The 16,532-nt window shown below is 39.3% G+C and overlaps 1 protein-coding gene across 2 annotated transcripts in view; it reads left to right on the top strand.

Moving 5' to 3' along the window:
• tfap2b (transcription factor AP-2 beta) overlaps positions 1-16,532 on the top strand; it is a 44,218-nt gene that overhangs the window by 2,145 nt on the left and 25,541 nt on the right. Inside the window, exons 1-3 of one of the 2 annotated variants that reach the window (XM_048531615.2) lie at positions 1,620-1,806; positions 2,853-3,302; positions 11,459-11,519. In XM_048531615.2, the coding sequence (XP_048387572.1) occupies positions 1,780-1,806; positions 2,853-3,302; positions 11,459-11,519 (538 nt within the window). In that variant the 5' untranslated portion in view covers positions 1,620-1,779. Of the gene's footprint in view, positions 1-1,619; positions 1,807-2,852; positions 3,303-11,458; positions 11,520-16,532 lie in introns of those variants that run through there. The other variant, XM_048531614.2, reaches the window with a different exon arrangement.

Here is a 16,532-nt window from a genome sequence, read left to right as displayed (position 1 = left end):
AAAAGTTCCGATTATTTCAAATTCCTGTGAGTGGAACATTGGGAACTTTTTAACGTGGTCATGGGAATATGGTGGGACAAGGCGAGGCACCTGACGTGAGAAGGCTTTTTTTCCTGCCTCTCAACAGAAAGGCTGGACAATCCAGTCCAACGGGTTCGGCAATAACCCGGAACAACTAGCACACACCGTAGTAACTTCCCACCCCCCACCAGCAAACCCCTAAAAAAGAAACACCCACAAAGGCCCCTTAGCTTATACCAGTTTAGTAATGTGCAGCAAACTGTACAAAAACCCTGTAAATGTTTTACAACTGGCAGTCTCCAGTTGGGAGACTTCACTTAAAAAAATGAAACGAGATGATAAGGGAAAACGGGAAGGGGGGTTTGAAGAAAGCTAGATTTGCAACGCCTTCGATCGCTCGCTGTGATAACAAAGGAAGCTTTGGTGGTTGATCCTACCAAAAGCGATTTGCAAAATGTCTGACATCTCTCACTCTTACATTTGTCACGATTCTGTCGGATTCTAGATACATTTTATATTCGCTTTAACAGCGCGCAAGTCCTCAGCTATTGCAATTTTATTTTAAACGTGGAGGAAGATTCCAATCACTCCTTATAACCTATTCAGGTTCGAAAATATTGTTTTCCTTTAATGTATATGGGTTTGCCTTAACTTTTTTTAATCTGCCAAAACCACGTGACAGACACTGTGTAACATGAAGGACGTGAGCGGTAGTTTACTGAAGTGGATTTCTGATAAGATCAACTTGCCGGAGAAACAAGGTGGATTCGATCTTATCAGAGCAGAATTCGAACCCACTGTTTGGGCGCAGTGTTAAGACATTATTAGCTGTGTCGATTTTAAGTGCTAGCTGCTCTTTGGTAGGAGCAACAGTAGCCTGGTTTTGTTTTGTTTCCCATGAATTTGTTTCATCTTTGATGCGAAACGAAAAGGAACACGGTTGTGTTCTCAACAAATGTTGCTTACCTCAGTACAGCACCTTTTAAATTCGCTTCTTTTGATGAGGTTAAAGAAATTCAATTTTAAAAAGTACCAACACAATAACGTTGTCGAATTGCTAAACCCTGTACTAAAATGTACAACACTTAGAACAAGACTAAATTTATAAAAGAACGAAACTTAACAGCGTGAAAGGCCAGAGAGAAGGCGTTTACGTGAAATCGTCCTGGAAGGTTGGGCTATGTTAAAGAGGACGCTAAACATTTCCACAGAACAAAAGCAAGCTAAGGGTTGTTCCTTCGTGACAGGCCTTTTTTCACTCGTCTGACTGGACTGCTTGGCTACGTTCCTTTTGGGTGTCTGGCTATTTTTCTACAAAACTTTTTTTTTGCCCAAAAGTCCGGACACGGAGCTTTCAAATCTTAAACACCCTTCCCCCTCCCCCTCCTCGTCTGATTACATCGAGTAATTCTCGTCTGAGTGAACGTCATTTACAATAGTAGGGGAGCGCTCGCTGGCTGCTTCACGCTCGATTTGCCACCATTCTTCCTCTAAGTATTCGTGTAATATTAATAGTCATGAATATCAATTATTATGAGGCGGTGTAGAGTGGCAGAGAGGGATGTGAACAGTCATCACCTTGCCTTGGAGAGGTGAGCACTGGATGTAAGGCTGGAGATATATACATATAATAGAATTTGTCCTCTTTTTGACCAATTTTGATGGATATAGTGTTGGAGACACTTCAGGCTACCGAGCGTCTCTTCCTGCAGTTTCTCTCCCTTTCTGGTTGATGGCCTATGATCAGATTTACTGCAGATGCTAGTCCACACTTACACAGCCATGGTGAGTTAGATCAGTGCTCGGCACAATCCCATTTCGCCCCAAACGCCGGTGGCTTTGTAATTTAGTCCATAATTACAGGCTGTTTCTATCTTGTTCGTATTGTTATCTAATCGGGTTTGGGTGGACGCGTCATTGGGCTAAAACTTTCGAACGCGCTCCATTGCTTTTGGCAATTTGAGTTCCAATGTTGTTTAAATATGTTATTTACTTGACATTCCTCGCCCAACTCTCTTGTTTAACTTGTGTATGATAACTCAGACGACGTCCTCCAGTTACAGCGCTCAGCTTCGCCGTTTAGTTTTATTTTGCATGTACTTTGCACGGTTGCCTTCTTTCTCCCTTGTTTTGACAAGCAGCGGGTGCAAACGTCTGCTCGTTCCTTTATCTTCCTTCCTCTCTGAGCTTACGTGCGTATTTGTGGAGGGGGTGTGCTTGTGTTTGACGGTATATTTCATATTATTTTTCATACAGAAAGTAAAAGGTATATTGTAAAGCTCATTCCACCACCCTCCCCTCCCCTGCCCCCATCCCTCCCATTAACCTGTTTTGGGCAAGTAGAACACCCGTTTGTCCGAAGCTTGACTTTTTTTGGACTTATGTCCAAGCATTTGTTTGGAATTGGTGTGGCCTACGAATTAAGTTTATAACAAACCGCATCTGAACCAAGGGTAAAAGTACAGTCCATATTTCTAGGCCAGCTGAAACTGGAGATCTAAAACTGACTGGGGCGGCTGCTTTCGATTCTATTGAGCCCATGTTCCAGTTTATCGTCTTTCCCATTTTTACACATTGTGATCGTTAGTCTGTAACGAAATTTTCACATTTTAATGCGTTTTGCTCACGCCCTTCTTAGGCTACTCCTGTTCTGCAATATTACCCAGTTTACGTCGCATTATTTTGATGAGAATAATTTAAGAGCAACTTTGTGGAAATGCTGTTTCTTGTTCCCTTTTACCTCCATTGTACACGTTTTCTACACTTCAGTGAATATAAAATGCATCATTACATACAAAAATAAACTGAGTTCCCTTATTTCTTGTTTGCAGGACCGGCACGATGGAGTTAACAGCCACAGTTCGAGGCTGTCCCAACTCGGGTCGGTCTCCCAGGGACACTACTCAACCGCTCCTCCGCTCTCTCACACCCCGACGTCGGATTTCCAGCCACCTTACTTCCCTCCTCCTTACCAACCTCTCCCTTACCACCAGAGCCAGGACCCTTACACACACGTCAACGACCCTTACTCTCTGAACGCCCTGCACCAACCCCAGCAGCATCCATGGCAGCAGAGGCAGAGGCAGGATGTGGGTGCCGAGCCGAGCCTTCTCCATCAGCCCCGGGTTCTACCCCAGATCACAGGGCTGGACCCTCGCCGGGATTACCCCGGCGTGCGCCGGCCAGACGTGCTTGTCCACTCCGCTCATGGACTCGACTCGGGCATGGGGGACAGCCTCTCTTTGCATAGTATCAGCCATCATGGAATGGAAGATATCCAGGTGAGCCCACACTGTTCAAGTTGCATGCTAGGTAGCGGAGAGTTTTGTTTTAATGTTGTTTCGAATCGAAGGGTGTCCTGTGCATTGTGAAAGCTGCAAATCAGTTGTGTCGATAGGAAGGTATGATTCATAGCCTGATATCATTCAAACATCGGTCTTATTTAGCTTGTAGCCTTTTGCCTATTGCTTCCTCAGAGCCATTTTTCCGAATTACCAATTCTAACCTCGAAGATCTATAAAACACTGATCACTATCATAGTGAGTGAAACAATTTTTTGTTGATCTTGATGGAAGCCTTTCCAAGTAAAGGTTGATTGCTACTTCATCTGGTGTCCCAGTTATTATCAGGCCCAATATTACTTTTCATGATAATCTCGCTTATTTAGAAGTGTGGCCCCAGACCCCAGTACAAAGTGCATACTAGCTATCATTACAGTTTAAACTGCAGCTCATGCATATACTTCCGTCCACCATTACAACAGAACATGTTCCTGTTAAACATGTACTGCGTCCGTCACAAAATTGTCTTCGCTTATCAGAACTAGCCCCCAGAGAGAAAATCACATTGGAATATGAATGATGGTGTTTCATGACACCATTTTCGGAATTGCATTTAAATGCAATAAAACGATTTAGTACGTCTAATTCATTTGTATTGTTATCTCAACTTGTTTCTTTTGCTGCAATCTATTTCATTAAATAAATTCAATAAAATATGATGTTACAATTAGGGCTAGATTACTGTTTGAAATTAGAAGACTGCAAGTCTGCCAATAAGATATGATGAGAGATAAGGAAATGTTGAGGTATTCACACAAAACACGAATTACTGAACTTGATTAAGTTTCATATTAATTAGCAATAAGATTCAAGAAAGCAGGCTGCGAGAGAAAAATATACAAAGATTTTCGTTTTGAACTCATCAGGCAAAAATCAAGTTCACCTCTTTTTATTAGAATCTCTTAACAAAACAACTGTTCAGGCGAAAGAGTACTTCCTGATTAACCGGTGTTACTAATCACCATGTGCCCATTTTGATTAATTGGTGGTTGTTTTATTTTGCGTACATGTATGGAACTTGGACATTAAGGAGGATATTTAAGATGACTGTTTGAATGTTGTCACGTTCATGCATTCAGTACTTTTCCAGTTCACTGTTTCGTGATGAGTACAGAGTCCTGTCAAGTGTTGTACCTGTTCAATGTATTGTCTTTTTGTGCTTGAAAGAAAGTAGACTTTTAGAATTTGGTACGTGCATTGTAAGCGTTCCCGTGTTGGAAAAAAACAATTATAAGCATTTGAAGTTGGAAATAAAATTATAAGTAAATTTTCTGAACTTAGAGGTAAATATAGTTCGCATTTAAAATACACTTACTCATAAACAAAGATGGCCGCTGCGGTTAGGAACTCTTGCTTTCCCCAGAACGACTGTGTTTGCAGCACCTTGAAATGTTTAGGCAAGGTTAGATCTGAAAACATTGCTTTCAACACATGTAATTCTGAATTCCTAATTGCAAAGTGTGCATATAATTCCTTTAAAAATAGCAACCCTTGCGTGTTCATATCTGTTGGCTAAAAATGTAGTTTACTGCAGAACACATCTGAACAGGCTTGAATATTCGATTTTGGATCAGTCTCCTGTTCATACACAGTCAGAGGGTATTTTTTTGCAGGTTTAGTGCCCTGATCTTTTCATTGAGTCCTTCAGACATTCTGGTACGTGACAATACATTGGGCATTCTTCTATCTCACGGAAGATAAATTTATTTCACTGAAATAACACCTAAATAATCTCGGTATTATAAATCATAACTTCACCAAGTGCTTCGTCCTGCAGCCTGTGAATGTCGTGGCGGTTTAGTTGTTCTCATTGATCAGCCCAATTGGAAATGTGCCGCGTTTACTTCTATTGTTACTGCGTCATTTTTAGTAAGATGAAGTGCTAAGAAGAATGGAGCGTGCTAAGTGCCGCGCTGATTTATGCAAAAAGAATATTATCACTCCCAAATGTTCATAGGAGACAAATTTCAGGTCGTTTTGGACATCTGTCCTTCTATAGCTCATCCATTTGGTAGCTGCCACTGTCTGAGCGAATGAGACGATGATGTAGATTTATTGATAGCTTCAAACCACGGTCTGTGAAGATCACTTATTGTATTGCTGCCTTCGCCGTGACATTTTTTTGTGTCCGTGTTCGCGTTGCAGCAGGGGACTACATAAGTGAGAGAAGGCTTGCAGCATCATTACAGAGAGACTAGCATTTAGCCATGCATTTATTCATTAACCGCATTGTTAAGATAGGCCCAAACAATCCGCCATAATACTTTTTTTTAGCAAATTTAAAATTAAGCACCCAAGACCGGACGGCGTGAAGGTCTCAATGCGTATTTTATAGTCATAATGTTGCTTTGCGATTTCACTTCAGGGTTAATAACATCAACCAAATAAGGCAACAGCATAATGATACATATACTTGTCTGTCATCTACATTGTAACGCGATTTTTTAAAAAATGCGATATTCTGTTGTGTAAGAACTGAACTCAACGGCATCAATAATATAATTTACCGTGGTGCTCAAGTCTGTAAAACATCCATTTCCAACAAAATTACATTCATCATCAGAGAAATGACCCGTATGCGTACAGCCAGTTTAAGTGGAGTGACATTTCAAATTTGATATGTTAGGTTGAATTAAATACTTGTTCTTTGGCGTAGAATTAGTCCGAAATGATCAGGTAATTACGACAACAGTTCAACCTCTATGAGGAACTCGAACTTCCGTGCCACCTTGAAACGTGAACTCCGAATGAGGGAACACTTTTGAGGTCCCAAAATTGAAGGTTAGGATTCAACAAAATATTTAACACAAATGAGAACAGCTTGCTCGTTATTTGTGAGGCAGCACTGCCTTTTAAAATTAACAAGTTTTAGGTTCCGTTCTCGTTCATTGAATTAAGAAATCTCAGTTCACGTTCCTGAACCAGCTTCATCTGTCGAATGCCATTGTAAAATTAAGTTGAACTGAGAGACTCAATAGAAGCGTGGCGTGTTTAGTGTCACTTTGATATTTACGGTTACCTAGAGCGCTACAAATCAAGGGGAAGTAATTTTGGTAATTAAATAAGTCAATTGTCCAAGTATGTTAGGATTGTGGAGAGAGGCAGACAATATCAAAATAATCATTCTAACGGTCTCAAAAATGTGGCAATGCAACTGATATCATCTGGAATGCCTGTTTGGAGGAAACGTTATATTGTTTAAGCGCAGGCATCCTGGCCTTCATTGTGTATGCATCTGCTACTGAAAACGAGAAATCTGAAACCTAGAATGTTAATGAATGTTTACTCAATTCACACCACCATCCTCTCACTTTCCTTTGAATTCTTTACCACTGTTCTTGCTCTTTTGACAAATCAAAGCATTTGTAATCATGTGGTGCAAAAGCGAGTTCTTAAGTAGCATTTATTTTGGTACATATGTTCACTTTCTTAATTGCAGTTCGAGTCCATCCATTGCCGTTCGATTCGCCATTATTGTTATTAGGCGACGAGTCGTAAAATAGAGCTGATGTTATTTAAAAATATTATCAATACGCAAGCCATATTGAACGTTTAGCAGCATGGCGAGAGAGTAATTATTAACACATTTCAACCAACATAATCGATGACATTTAAATGATAACCGTATGGATTTTTCGCCTTGACATATTGGAAATGGAAAAGCGTAATATTTAAACAGAATAATTGGTTTTAAGTAGGGTTTACGTTTTGTTAATCTCAACAGAAAATGAAAAGAAGTGCACAGGGAAATCCCATAAAATAACAGGTTATTTTTAACAATCTAATCATTTTAAACCAGAAAATTTTAATAATGGCTGTGGACATTTTCCATAAATGGTTAAATCCTTATTTTTTTTGTTTGCTTTTATTCTTTAATAGCCCTAGATGAAAAAAAAGTCCATCACAAAACAATTCACCTGTATTGTGTGATCTCTTTTATTCCCCCTGTGAAATGGACTGAAGCCCCGTTCGAAAAGCAACGCAATCCACCGGGGGGTAAATAGAATGTCACATTCTTTGAAAGTTGCGTTGAGTTCTCTGCGACCTCCTTAAGTAGGTAAAGTGCTCAGAGATACCAGAAATTTGAGGGTTTTTTTTAAAAATGCTGTCCCTCAAATATCTCCGAAAGCTGACAGTGATCAGAAGCATAGTAAGCAGAAAATTTGAGTCTCGGGTTTATATGAGTTGCTGAAACTGTCAAAGTTATACTTGTTATCTTGGCATCAACTAGAGCCTAAAATGATGTCACTTTAAATTGTTAAGCGGCTTCTGATCCTTACTTTCTTGATCAAACTTTTACATCTTCCCTATTTAGCTTTCTACTGAAACAGTGACTGCTAATTTTGTTTTTGTTCCTATTTACGGGGGAATGGCGCCATGAAGAACAGCAATGAAAAAGAAAATAACGCTCATCTCGTCCATACATTAATTTGAGCACCAATCTAAAACTCCATTTTATTTTAATGAATAGAGACGAGAGCGGCAACATTTGCTGGTAAAGTTAGAGCATGTGTAGATTATAGCGAATTTCCCGCCAATAGTTCTCCCTGACATAAACTTGGGAGTGTTGGTTAATTGAAAATGAAAACAACACTTAAAGTATGTCAGGATTAATCATAATTCGGTGAATGGATTTTTACCCAGGAGGGAGAGAAAGAGGAGAAATGTGACTGATGTTTACTTGGTTCATTTACGATGATCCCCGAGATGTATTTCGCCCTTAAGATCAAGTCCATTTTAATTTAGCAAACTGTCTTTTGTAACAATAATCTTTAAAAAAACACATTTCTGTTGGAATAAATTATCCGTCTTATCGATGATTAATTGAATAAATGGCGTAAAAACGCTAACTAGGATTGCTAGTACTATTCCGATTTTGAAATGACGAGAAGGACAACATCCAGTCTAGACCATTCGTAAGGAGTCAACGCCAGTTTTTAATAAAGGCAGGTCGTAGTGAACTTTAACAAAATAAGAAGGTCCTGCTGCCGATAGAGGGGTGCTGTGGAAATTCTTTGTTGAAGCTATGTGAACCATGTGGCATCAGCCAGTTCATTTAATATCGGTCTCGCTACTCTTGCTACTTATTCATGAGCAGTGTAGACTCAACCACAAGTGACGACGGAAAAAGTGAAGACGCAGTTTGTTCGCGTGGCAGGTGAATCATGTTTGGGCAGTGTACGTTTCTCTCGGCCTGCATGTAATCTTGACCGTAAATATTGACAGAGGTTTAATCTGGACAGCTGTTGGTTTCAGATGAGAAGAGCTGAGTTTAATGTTTTGTGTTAGTAACATCGCCATCCTCTCTACCCAGTCACCTGCTGATTTGAGAAAAAGCAGACTTCAAACAAAAAAAAACTTTGCTGCATGAGGGACTGGCTATTAAATATTATCAGATAATGTCATCTGATTCTTTGGTGAGTTTCTAAATCCTTATAGAATCGCGTTAAAAAGACTAGATACACCGTCGGTAAAGCGCAGTGGCAGTAAATTCAGGAGGATAGTTCCCCTTCGCCCCTCCCCCACGTCTCCCATGTGATAACTGACGACCATGCTTCTCTCTCGGACAGAAGTATACATAACGCCCTAGCCTGACTAATTGTGCATCTAAGACGTTACCACGCGGACTGTTAGGGCATTCGAAGCTTTTGCTTCGGGAATTTAGGGCCCGGTTCTCTTCACCGGGGAGCGAGCCCATTGAAGTGTAGAGGGCGCGCCACGCCAGGCACGGCGTGCAAAGCAAAGCAGACAATAACAATTAGTTGAAGCGCAAGGGGAATATATTCAGAAAACTGTTTGGAAGCGTGCACACGTTTCCTTTCGTAATTTGTTAAAATCCCGCTGTTCGTATCCCTTTAAAGCAGAGTCTGGTAATTAAAAGTGTGAGTTGTTTTTTCCCCCTCATTTCCGCATGCATTTCTAATTAAATCTTTATGATACTCTCTGTGACTATTAACTGCCAACATGCTGCGTGAATATCCTCTACAAAAACCCAGCAGGCGGTGATAATTAGATAGAAAATCAAAGTAGACCTTTCTCATTAGCTACAGAAACTTCTTAACATTTTCTTAAGTTTTTTACTCTGCAGCTCACCCAAAACATGTCTGCTGACTTATGAAACATATAGAGGGAACCAGACGTATTTAAACTGATAAATTGATGATGTATTGATACATGCGATCATGACATTCCACTTTTCAACATGTTAAATGTTGAAACAAAGAAATAAACTGTTCGTGCGATGAAAATGCTTCACACTGTACACCGGATCAACAGACAACGGAGAATGCTAAACATGTTGCATGGGGACAAGTCTGGTGAACTTTAATGACTCCAGTTATTCTGCGTCCAACGCAATGACATTCTTCTCACTTTGTGCTGTCGCCCCGATGCCTAATATCTGCGAAACACAATAAACACGTGTTTCGAAGGCACGTGGATATGTCCGTTCTCTCTTAAATGTCGCTTCCGCCTGCTATTTCTGTAAACAAATCCCGTGCCGAGAACTTTTTTTATGGATATTGAAGATTAGTTCGTGCCTAAAACACACCGATCTAAAAATAAGTGTTGATAATGTTATTGATGCCGATTTGGATATTAGAAATCCTAGACCAACCATAACCATTATGCAAACATTAAAAAACACGAGTCTAAAGAAAATGATGACAGTGAAAGTCAAAGTCAGTGAAAGTCAGGTGACAGTCAAAGTTCAGTGATGAAAACAATCTTTAATTCTAACATGCAATTCAGAAAGTTTGAAGGACTAGCAGAAGGGCAACGTGGAACTTTCTAACACATGTCTATGAAGAGGAAGATCCTAACCGCTAACATTCAATGCCAAGTCCGTTCAGCTTTCAAAGAATTGTTAGATATTTGAGTTAAAATTGTGAATACGATCCTACGTTTGTGTGGACGACCCATGTATATGAAGAATTGTACTTCTAACAACAAACTTGCTTTACTTGTCGATACTGGAATAAACCTAACAACGTTGGATGAAACAATTAAGCAAAAGAACTATTATCACTCTAAAAATATAAAGGAGTTGAACTGATTCTGTTAGCATCATTGTTCAGCTTAACCAATATAGATCGAGATAAATGAAATAGAAACAAAGCTCATCATTTAGGAAATATCGCGTGTGTCACATGGTATTAACTATCTGACTCTCAGGGTCAGATTATCTCACGCATCTGAACCCATGCGCATATAATACGCTTTAGTAGCTACACGACCTCGGTTTAATTAAAGTTGTAACAAGATTTTGCCCTGACTTATTTCAAATGGGTCAATAAAGCACAAAGTAATTTCCAAACTTTAGTTTTCAGATGAGTGGAATTCTCCCAAAACCAAATCAAGAACCGGGTGCGTGCGCCTTTCTCAATGAAATCTTAGGGCTCATTGTTCGCCATTGCTGCAGTAACCCACATTCTCGTTGACCAAAGTCTGAAGTATCACATGCTTAACTGAACTTCTTTTCACTACTAAAATAACAGTTTCATTGTTTGATCCTTTATTTATACATCGTTTTATGCTAATCCCAATGGAGAGAATTTCAGCCCGTTTATTTGCGGTGCTGTCGTAGGTCACGCAGAATTCTGTGTGATAATAGCATATATCTATATCATGAATATTGCAGCAGCTATGCAACGTGTACATGTAGACATATACTTGCATGTGCACATGGATACTGTAATGATAGATTTGTATGTCGTTGAATAGCTTTCTACATGTCTGCATGAACATTGTGAACTCGAGTAAAATTTGTTCAATTCGGTTACACGATTCTAAATTATAAGCAAATAAATACTGGCATTTGTATTTCTTTTCCTGTATATTCTACTGGATAACATTTTCTAATAAACGATCACGGGACTCCGAAATGTTAGACAGCTTATTATCTGATAGCATGTAATTCTGGCGAATTTCCTCTGCTAATTTTTTTCTTAGAATAATAAACCTTCAACCAGGTAATATAAATGGTCATAACAGATAGTCGAGTTTGATTGAGCGTGATTTATATATGACTGTTTAATATCAAGTGAATTTGAATAGTGATATGGACCTAACTCATTTTTTTAATTATACATTAACAGGCTTTGGATGACACGGGTACCACTGGCATGAGTTTATTGGACCAGTCTGTCATTAAAAAGGGTATGGAATGTGAACATGATTTGAAATCAATATTTAAATTGTTCTGTCTTATTTTGTATTCCACTCGCCATATAGTACGAACTAACTTTAATATAAATATAACATATATAAAAGTGGGATTTATCATTCTTTGGCATTGTTTAGGTGCACTTATATTTTCTTTCAAATAAAGTGTCCTGCAGTGGTCTGGATTTAATGGAACGAAGTTTGATTTCAATATAAACGACATGGTGGTTCTGTGGTTAGCGCTGCTGCCTCACAACCAGTCTCTGGTCACTATCTGTGGGGAGTTTTCACGTTCCTCCTGTGTCTGCGTGGGTTTCCTTCGGCTGCTCCGGTTTTGTCCCCAGTCTAAACATGCGCAGGTTAGATAGATTGGCCATGCTAAATTGCCCATTGTGTCCAGGAATGTAGAGGCCAGGAGGATTAGCCATGGGAAATGCAGGGTTACAGGGAAAGTGTAGGCGAGTGGATCTGGGCGGAATGCTCTTCGGCGAGTCGGATTGGATTCGATGGACCGAATGGCCTGCTTCCGCATTGTAGGAATTCTATGACGCTCTTATTTTAGATCCTTCGAACTTTTCCGGATGTGAATGATGGATAGTAGGCTAGCACGCTCAGGAATTGTAACATTATGCTTTAGGGGAATAGAACACAATGCGTTGACATGCATTCTTGTAGCTTGGACATAGTACGAGATCGAATGCATCAGATCTGTACATAGAAATTTCCTCTGTAAAGTTCTAATTATCCAACATAGAAAAGTAGTCATTCGCCGTCTAACCTATATATCTGAAAAAGTAAAACTTATGTTGTGAAAGAAGTGATAAAGTGAAACTTCATTACCAATAAAAAGAGTAAAACTTTTTTTTGACCCACCACTCATTTATAGATGTAATTATAAACCATGGAGGTAAGGGGAAGGTCCAATGACTCTATCTCTTGTGTTGTAAGCATTTGCAAAAAAGCTTGAAATCGATAAGAAATCCAGTTTACCAACAAATATTTACATATGGATGCATTAGTTACAAAGTTATCGGATTAATGGAAAAAATGGCTTGACAGTTGAATGGATGGATGGAAGGAGGGATTGAGTGTAGAATAGAGAGGTAAACACACGCAGAGATGACCATATACCAGATAAATGCAATTGTAATATTAACTCCCTTTACCACGTGTCATCCAACCGTGGAAAAAGATAATCGTGAGGATGCATTTGGTTGGTGCTTCACCCTTCTACCAATTTAATCCATGCACTTTGCAAATTGAGATTCGAAGCAATATAAATCTGACCCAGAACATGGGTGGTGAAAAAGAGTACGTCATTTCTGTTTGGAAGCAAAACTCTAGTCATATATATATTAAAACAGGATGTTGCTACTGTAGACCTGCTGAGGGAGGAACTTCCGTTGGTCGTGTAGTTTTCCATTAATGTGACACGCCATGACATGACGTTGCTGATACTAGTTCTCGTAGCATTCTCAGCAATGTTGTTGCCTTTGTCGATTCTGTTATATGACACTGTTTATTGTTTATTACATTGTTTATTGGAGGGGTTGGACGTCTTGCATGTGGATGATGGTTACCTATTTGGAAATATGCTGATTTTGAAGTTCTGTTCTCGGGCAGTGCTTATTGTGATCTCATTATTGCGTCTTGTAGTAGAGTAGGGTCTTTCTGGCTATACCAATGCATTCAGTGTCAGTTTGTGCTCAGCGCTTGTGTTTGAGTTCCTTGTCTTTTGTCTCTCTGGTGTCAGTTTAAAGTTACCGATGGAGTGGCGTCTTTCTTTAAGGTCACTTTTGTGTTGGCGTCTGTGTGAGGTAAGCTATGCAGTTATGTTGTGATTGCTTTGACATTCCCTGCACCTTGCTATTCAAATTCAAGCTCCGTGAACCGTGCACAGACCAGATTTCTATTTTCTCCACGTCTGACCATACGGCCTGCTCTCATCTCCGTCAGCAGTTTTGTTAAAAAAAAGTCAGATGCGGGGACAGCAATTGCACATTCGCGTCTTTCATGTCACCAGGTGAACATACAGCTACATTATATCCGGTATGGCTTCATCGATTTTTTTTCCAGACTTAATAGTACTAAATTGGCCGTGAGTCAACTGCCTTCATTTCCCGGGCCATGTTCACATATTGCAGTGTCCATACAAGTTGCCAAAGATTAGATGATTGAATATACTCAGGTGGTGACTGACCAGATACTGTGCGATCATTGGTTCCTTATTAATTTGAATGTTTTATAACCATAGAATTTTACAATAAAGAAGGGGGCCAGCTGACCCATCATATCTGTACCAGCTCCCAAAAGAGCTACCCAGCTGGTCCCATTCTCCATCCCTATCTCCACAGCCTTCTAACTTCATCACTTTCAAATATATATCCAGCTCTCTTTTCAAACCTCCTATGGAATCCCCGTCCACTGCTGACCCAGACAGCACATTTCAAATCATAAAAATTCTCTGAGTAAAGAAATTTCCCCATATCTCACTCTGAGCTCTCTTGCTGACGATCTTGAGATTGTGACCCTTAGTTAACGACAATTTTACAATCAACTTATCATTGACTCTTTTATCGAAAGACTGGAAACTCAAAGAAAACACTTTGGACCTTAACATTAACACTGTCACTGTAAAAAAAACCCCTAAAGAACAGCCGGGTCGAATATCTATTACCTCGTTATAACAGCTATCTTTGTCCAACAGTCTCGTTTACTATGCGTAATTTCCAAGGTAGGCTTCGAAATCACAAAGAAATGTATCTAATTTGCTTGTTTCAATTTAAATTATGGCTCCAGTTTCTCAACAAGAAATGGTGATTTGAGCCACAGACCGATAGCAAAATTGAAGCTGTCCATTCGGCTTGACAGGTCTGCGCTTATTCTCGGGAGAGTCGTCACCTGGTGTCGCGCCCCCACCCACCCACCACCTTTTGTTCCGGCCAGGTCTGCACCTTTTCCATTTCTAGCCCAGATTCGATTTCCTCCTTGAAGGCATGAACTGAGCCGGCCTCCATCACATGCTCAAGCAGCACATTCCAGATCCTCATCGCTTGCTGCGTGGAAGATTTTTCTAACGTCCTTTTGCAAACCACCTTAAATCTCTGCCCTCTGATTGTCAATCCTTCCACCAATGAAAACTGATTCTCCCCATTTACTCTGTGCAGACCCTTCACGATTTTAGAATGAATCAAATCTCCTGTCCACTTTTTCTTCAAAACAGATCCAACTTTTCTCATCTAGCCAAGTAGCTGAAGTTCTTTATTCCTGGGATAATTCCTTGAATCTTTCTTTGGCATTCTCTTTAAGCCCTTACAATATCTGTCACAGAAAATTAATAAAACAGAATAGCAGCTGTGAATTATTATTGGTATTAGGTTCTTCCAGAGTTACTTCACTTTTGCTATTAAGATTCGAAATGGGGATCATTACCAGTAAAATAGTTTCCCTCTTGACATGAACTACATTTTTTTTAAACCATCGTCCTTCATAAAATTCAGCTTTTCAAAATGACAAGGGTCACACCCAGCATAGATTACCGGAAAAAAAGTGCCTGGTAAACATTGAACGAAAATAAGCCAGTTTTCAATTATGACCAATGATTGTTTGGTAAACAGAAACAAGGCCATTGCAATGTACCGGAAAGGTTAATGCAGAATAGTGTTTCATGCAAAAGACGAGGTAAAAGAAATGGAACAGCGAGACGTTTTTCGTATAATTTTCTAGAATAACTACGAAACATAACTTTCCGGATGGGGGAGTATATTACGCACCTCTGATACGCTGTTTTACTGACTTTTCACATGTAACTGTTTAAGGTAATTTCAACAGGGAAAGGGGTAAAGATTTGTTTTCCATTAAATATGTGGGCGGTTTTGCCGGAAATACTTCCAATCCTGCCCCACTCGATTAAAATCGATTTGATTAGGTTAACATTGATTGCATGAATCTGCAAAACCAACACATGACTTCACTGTACCCGGAAATAGTGAGCAAATCATTACAATTTATCATAAAGACATTGACTCTACTTGCTACCTTATGTTTTTTATGTCGGATCGAAACAAGCTGGCATAATATTGTGAACATCGGTACAGAAATGAATACTGTTTCCCCGTTTGTCAATCATACATTCTGCTTTATTGCCATTGCCAAGTTCTCAAAATGTTACGACACTTCCTCTTGAACACTTACCTTGTTCTCAGATTGCCCAGAAAGATTTGTTTTCCAATTTGAAAGAGGGTGGCTAATCCTGTGTTTGAGTAGGGATATGTTCAGTTGTATATTCACGTACTCATTAGGTCCCATTTTCGGGGAGCAGTTCAGCTAAAAATTCTGTCACTGGGTGTTTTATCAAGATTGAATGATGATGACTGATGTTGAATCTGTAATCTTATGTAAGTCAAAGGGAGTGGATTGATGTTTAGACTTCTGCCGATAAACAACATTAAAAATAAACCTTTGAAGCATAAGAAAATTCAAATACAAGGACTGAGTAATTTATGCAATTTCATGAATTACTGCAATGAAAATGACATCGTTTGCTTGAATATTTTGAATTTCTTTCTTTTTAAACAAACCATCAAGTCACTAAATGCACAGACAAGTATGATTCACCCCAAACACTGTCTAAAATTAAGTTAAACTTGTCAAGTTAATGATACAAAAACTAAGTATGATGTAATTAGAAAATGTTGTCTAAGGTGCTAGAATGATAGCTAAAAATGAACAAAAGGGAATGTGTTTTTTTAAAAGAGGAATCTGTGACAATAAGTAGTATTTATGTGCTGTTGAAGAGTAAATTAATAAAATGGTGAAATGCACAAGGCTGTCTTATTGTGGAGAGTAAAAGCACAACTGAGTTATTTCTGTTGTTAAGATATATGATTGTTCTAATAGAGGGTATAGAATACATAAAGATAGAAAAGGAATTATTGTTGAAAAAGTAATTTAAATTAAATAAGTCCATGGACCCTAGTGGCACTTTCCTCTAGTATATTAAAAGAG

The sequence above is a fragment of the Stegostoma tigrinum genome, chromosome 4 (genome assembly GCF_030684315.1).
Source record: "Stegostoma tigrinum isolate sSteTig4 chromosome 4, sSteTig4.hap1, whole genome shotgun sequence".
NCBI classification, from domain to species: Eukaryota; Metazoa; Chordata; class Chondrichthyes; order Orectolobiformes; family Stegostomatidae; genus Stegostoma; species Stegostoma tigrinum.
This window is presented reverse-complemented; position numbering and strand designations above follow the sequence as displayed.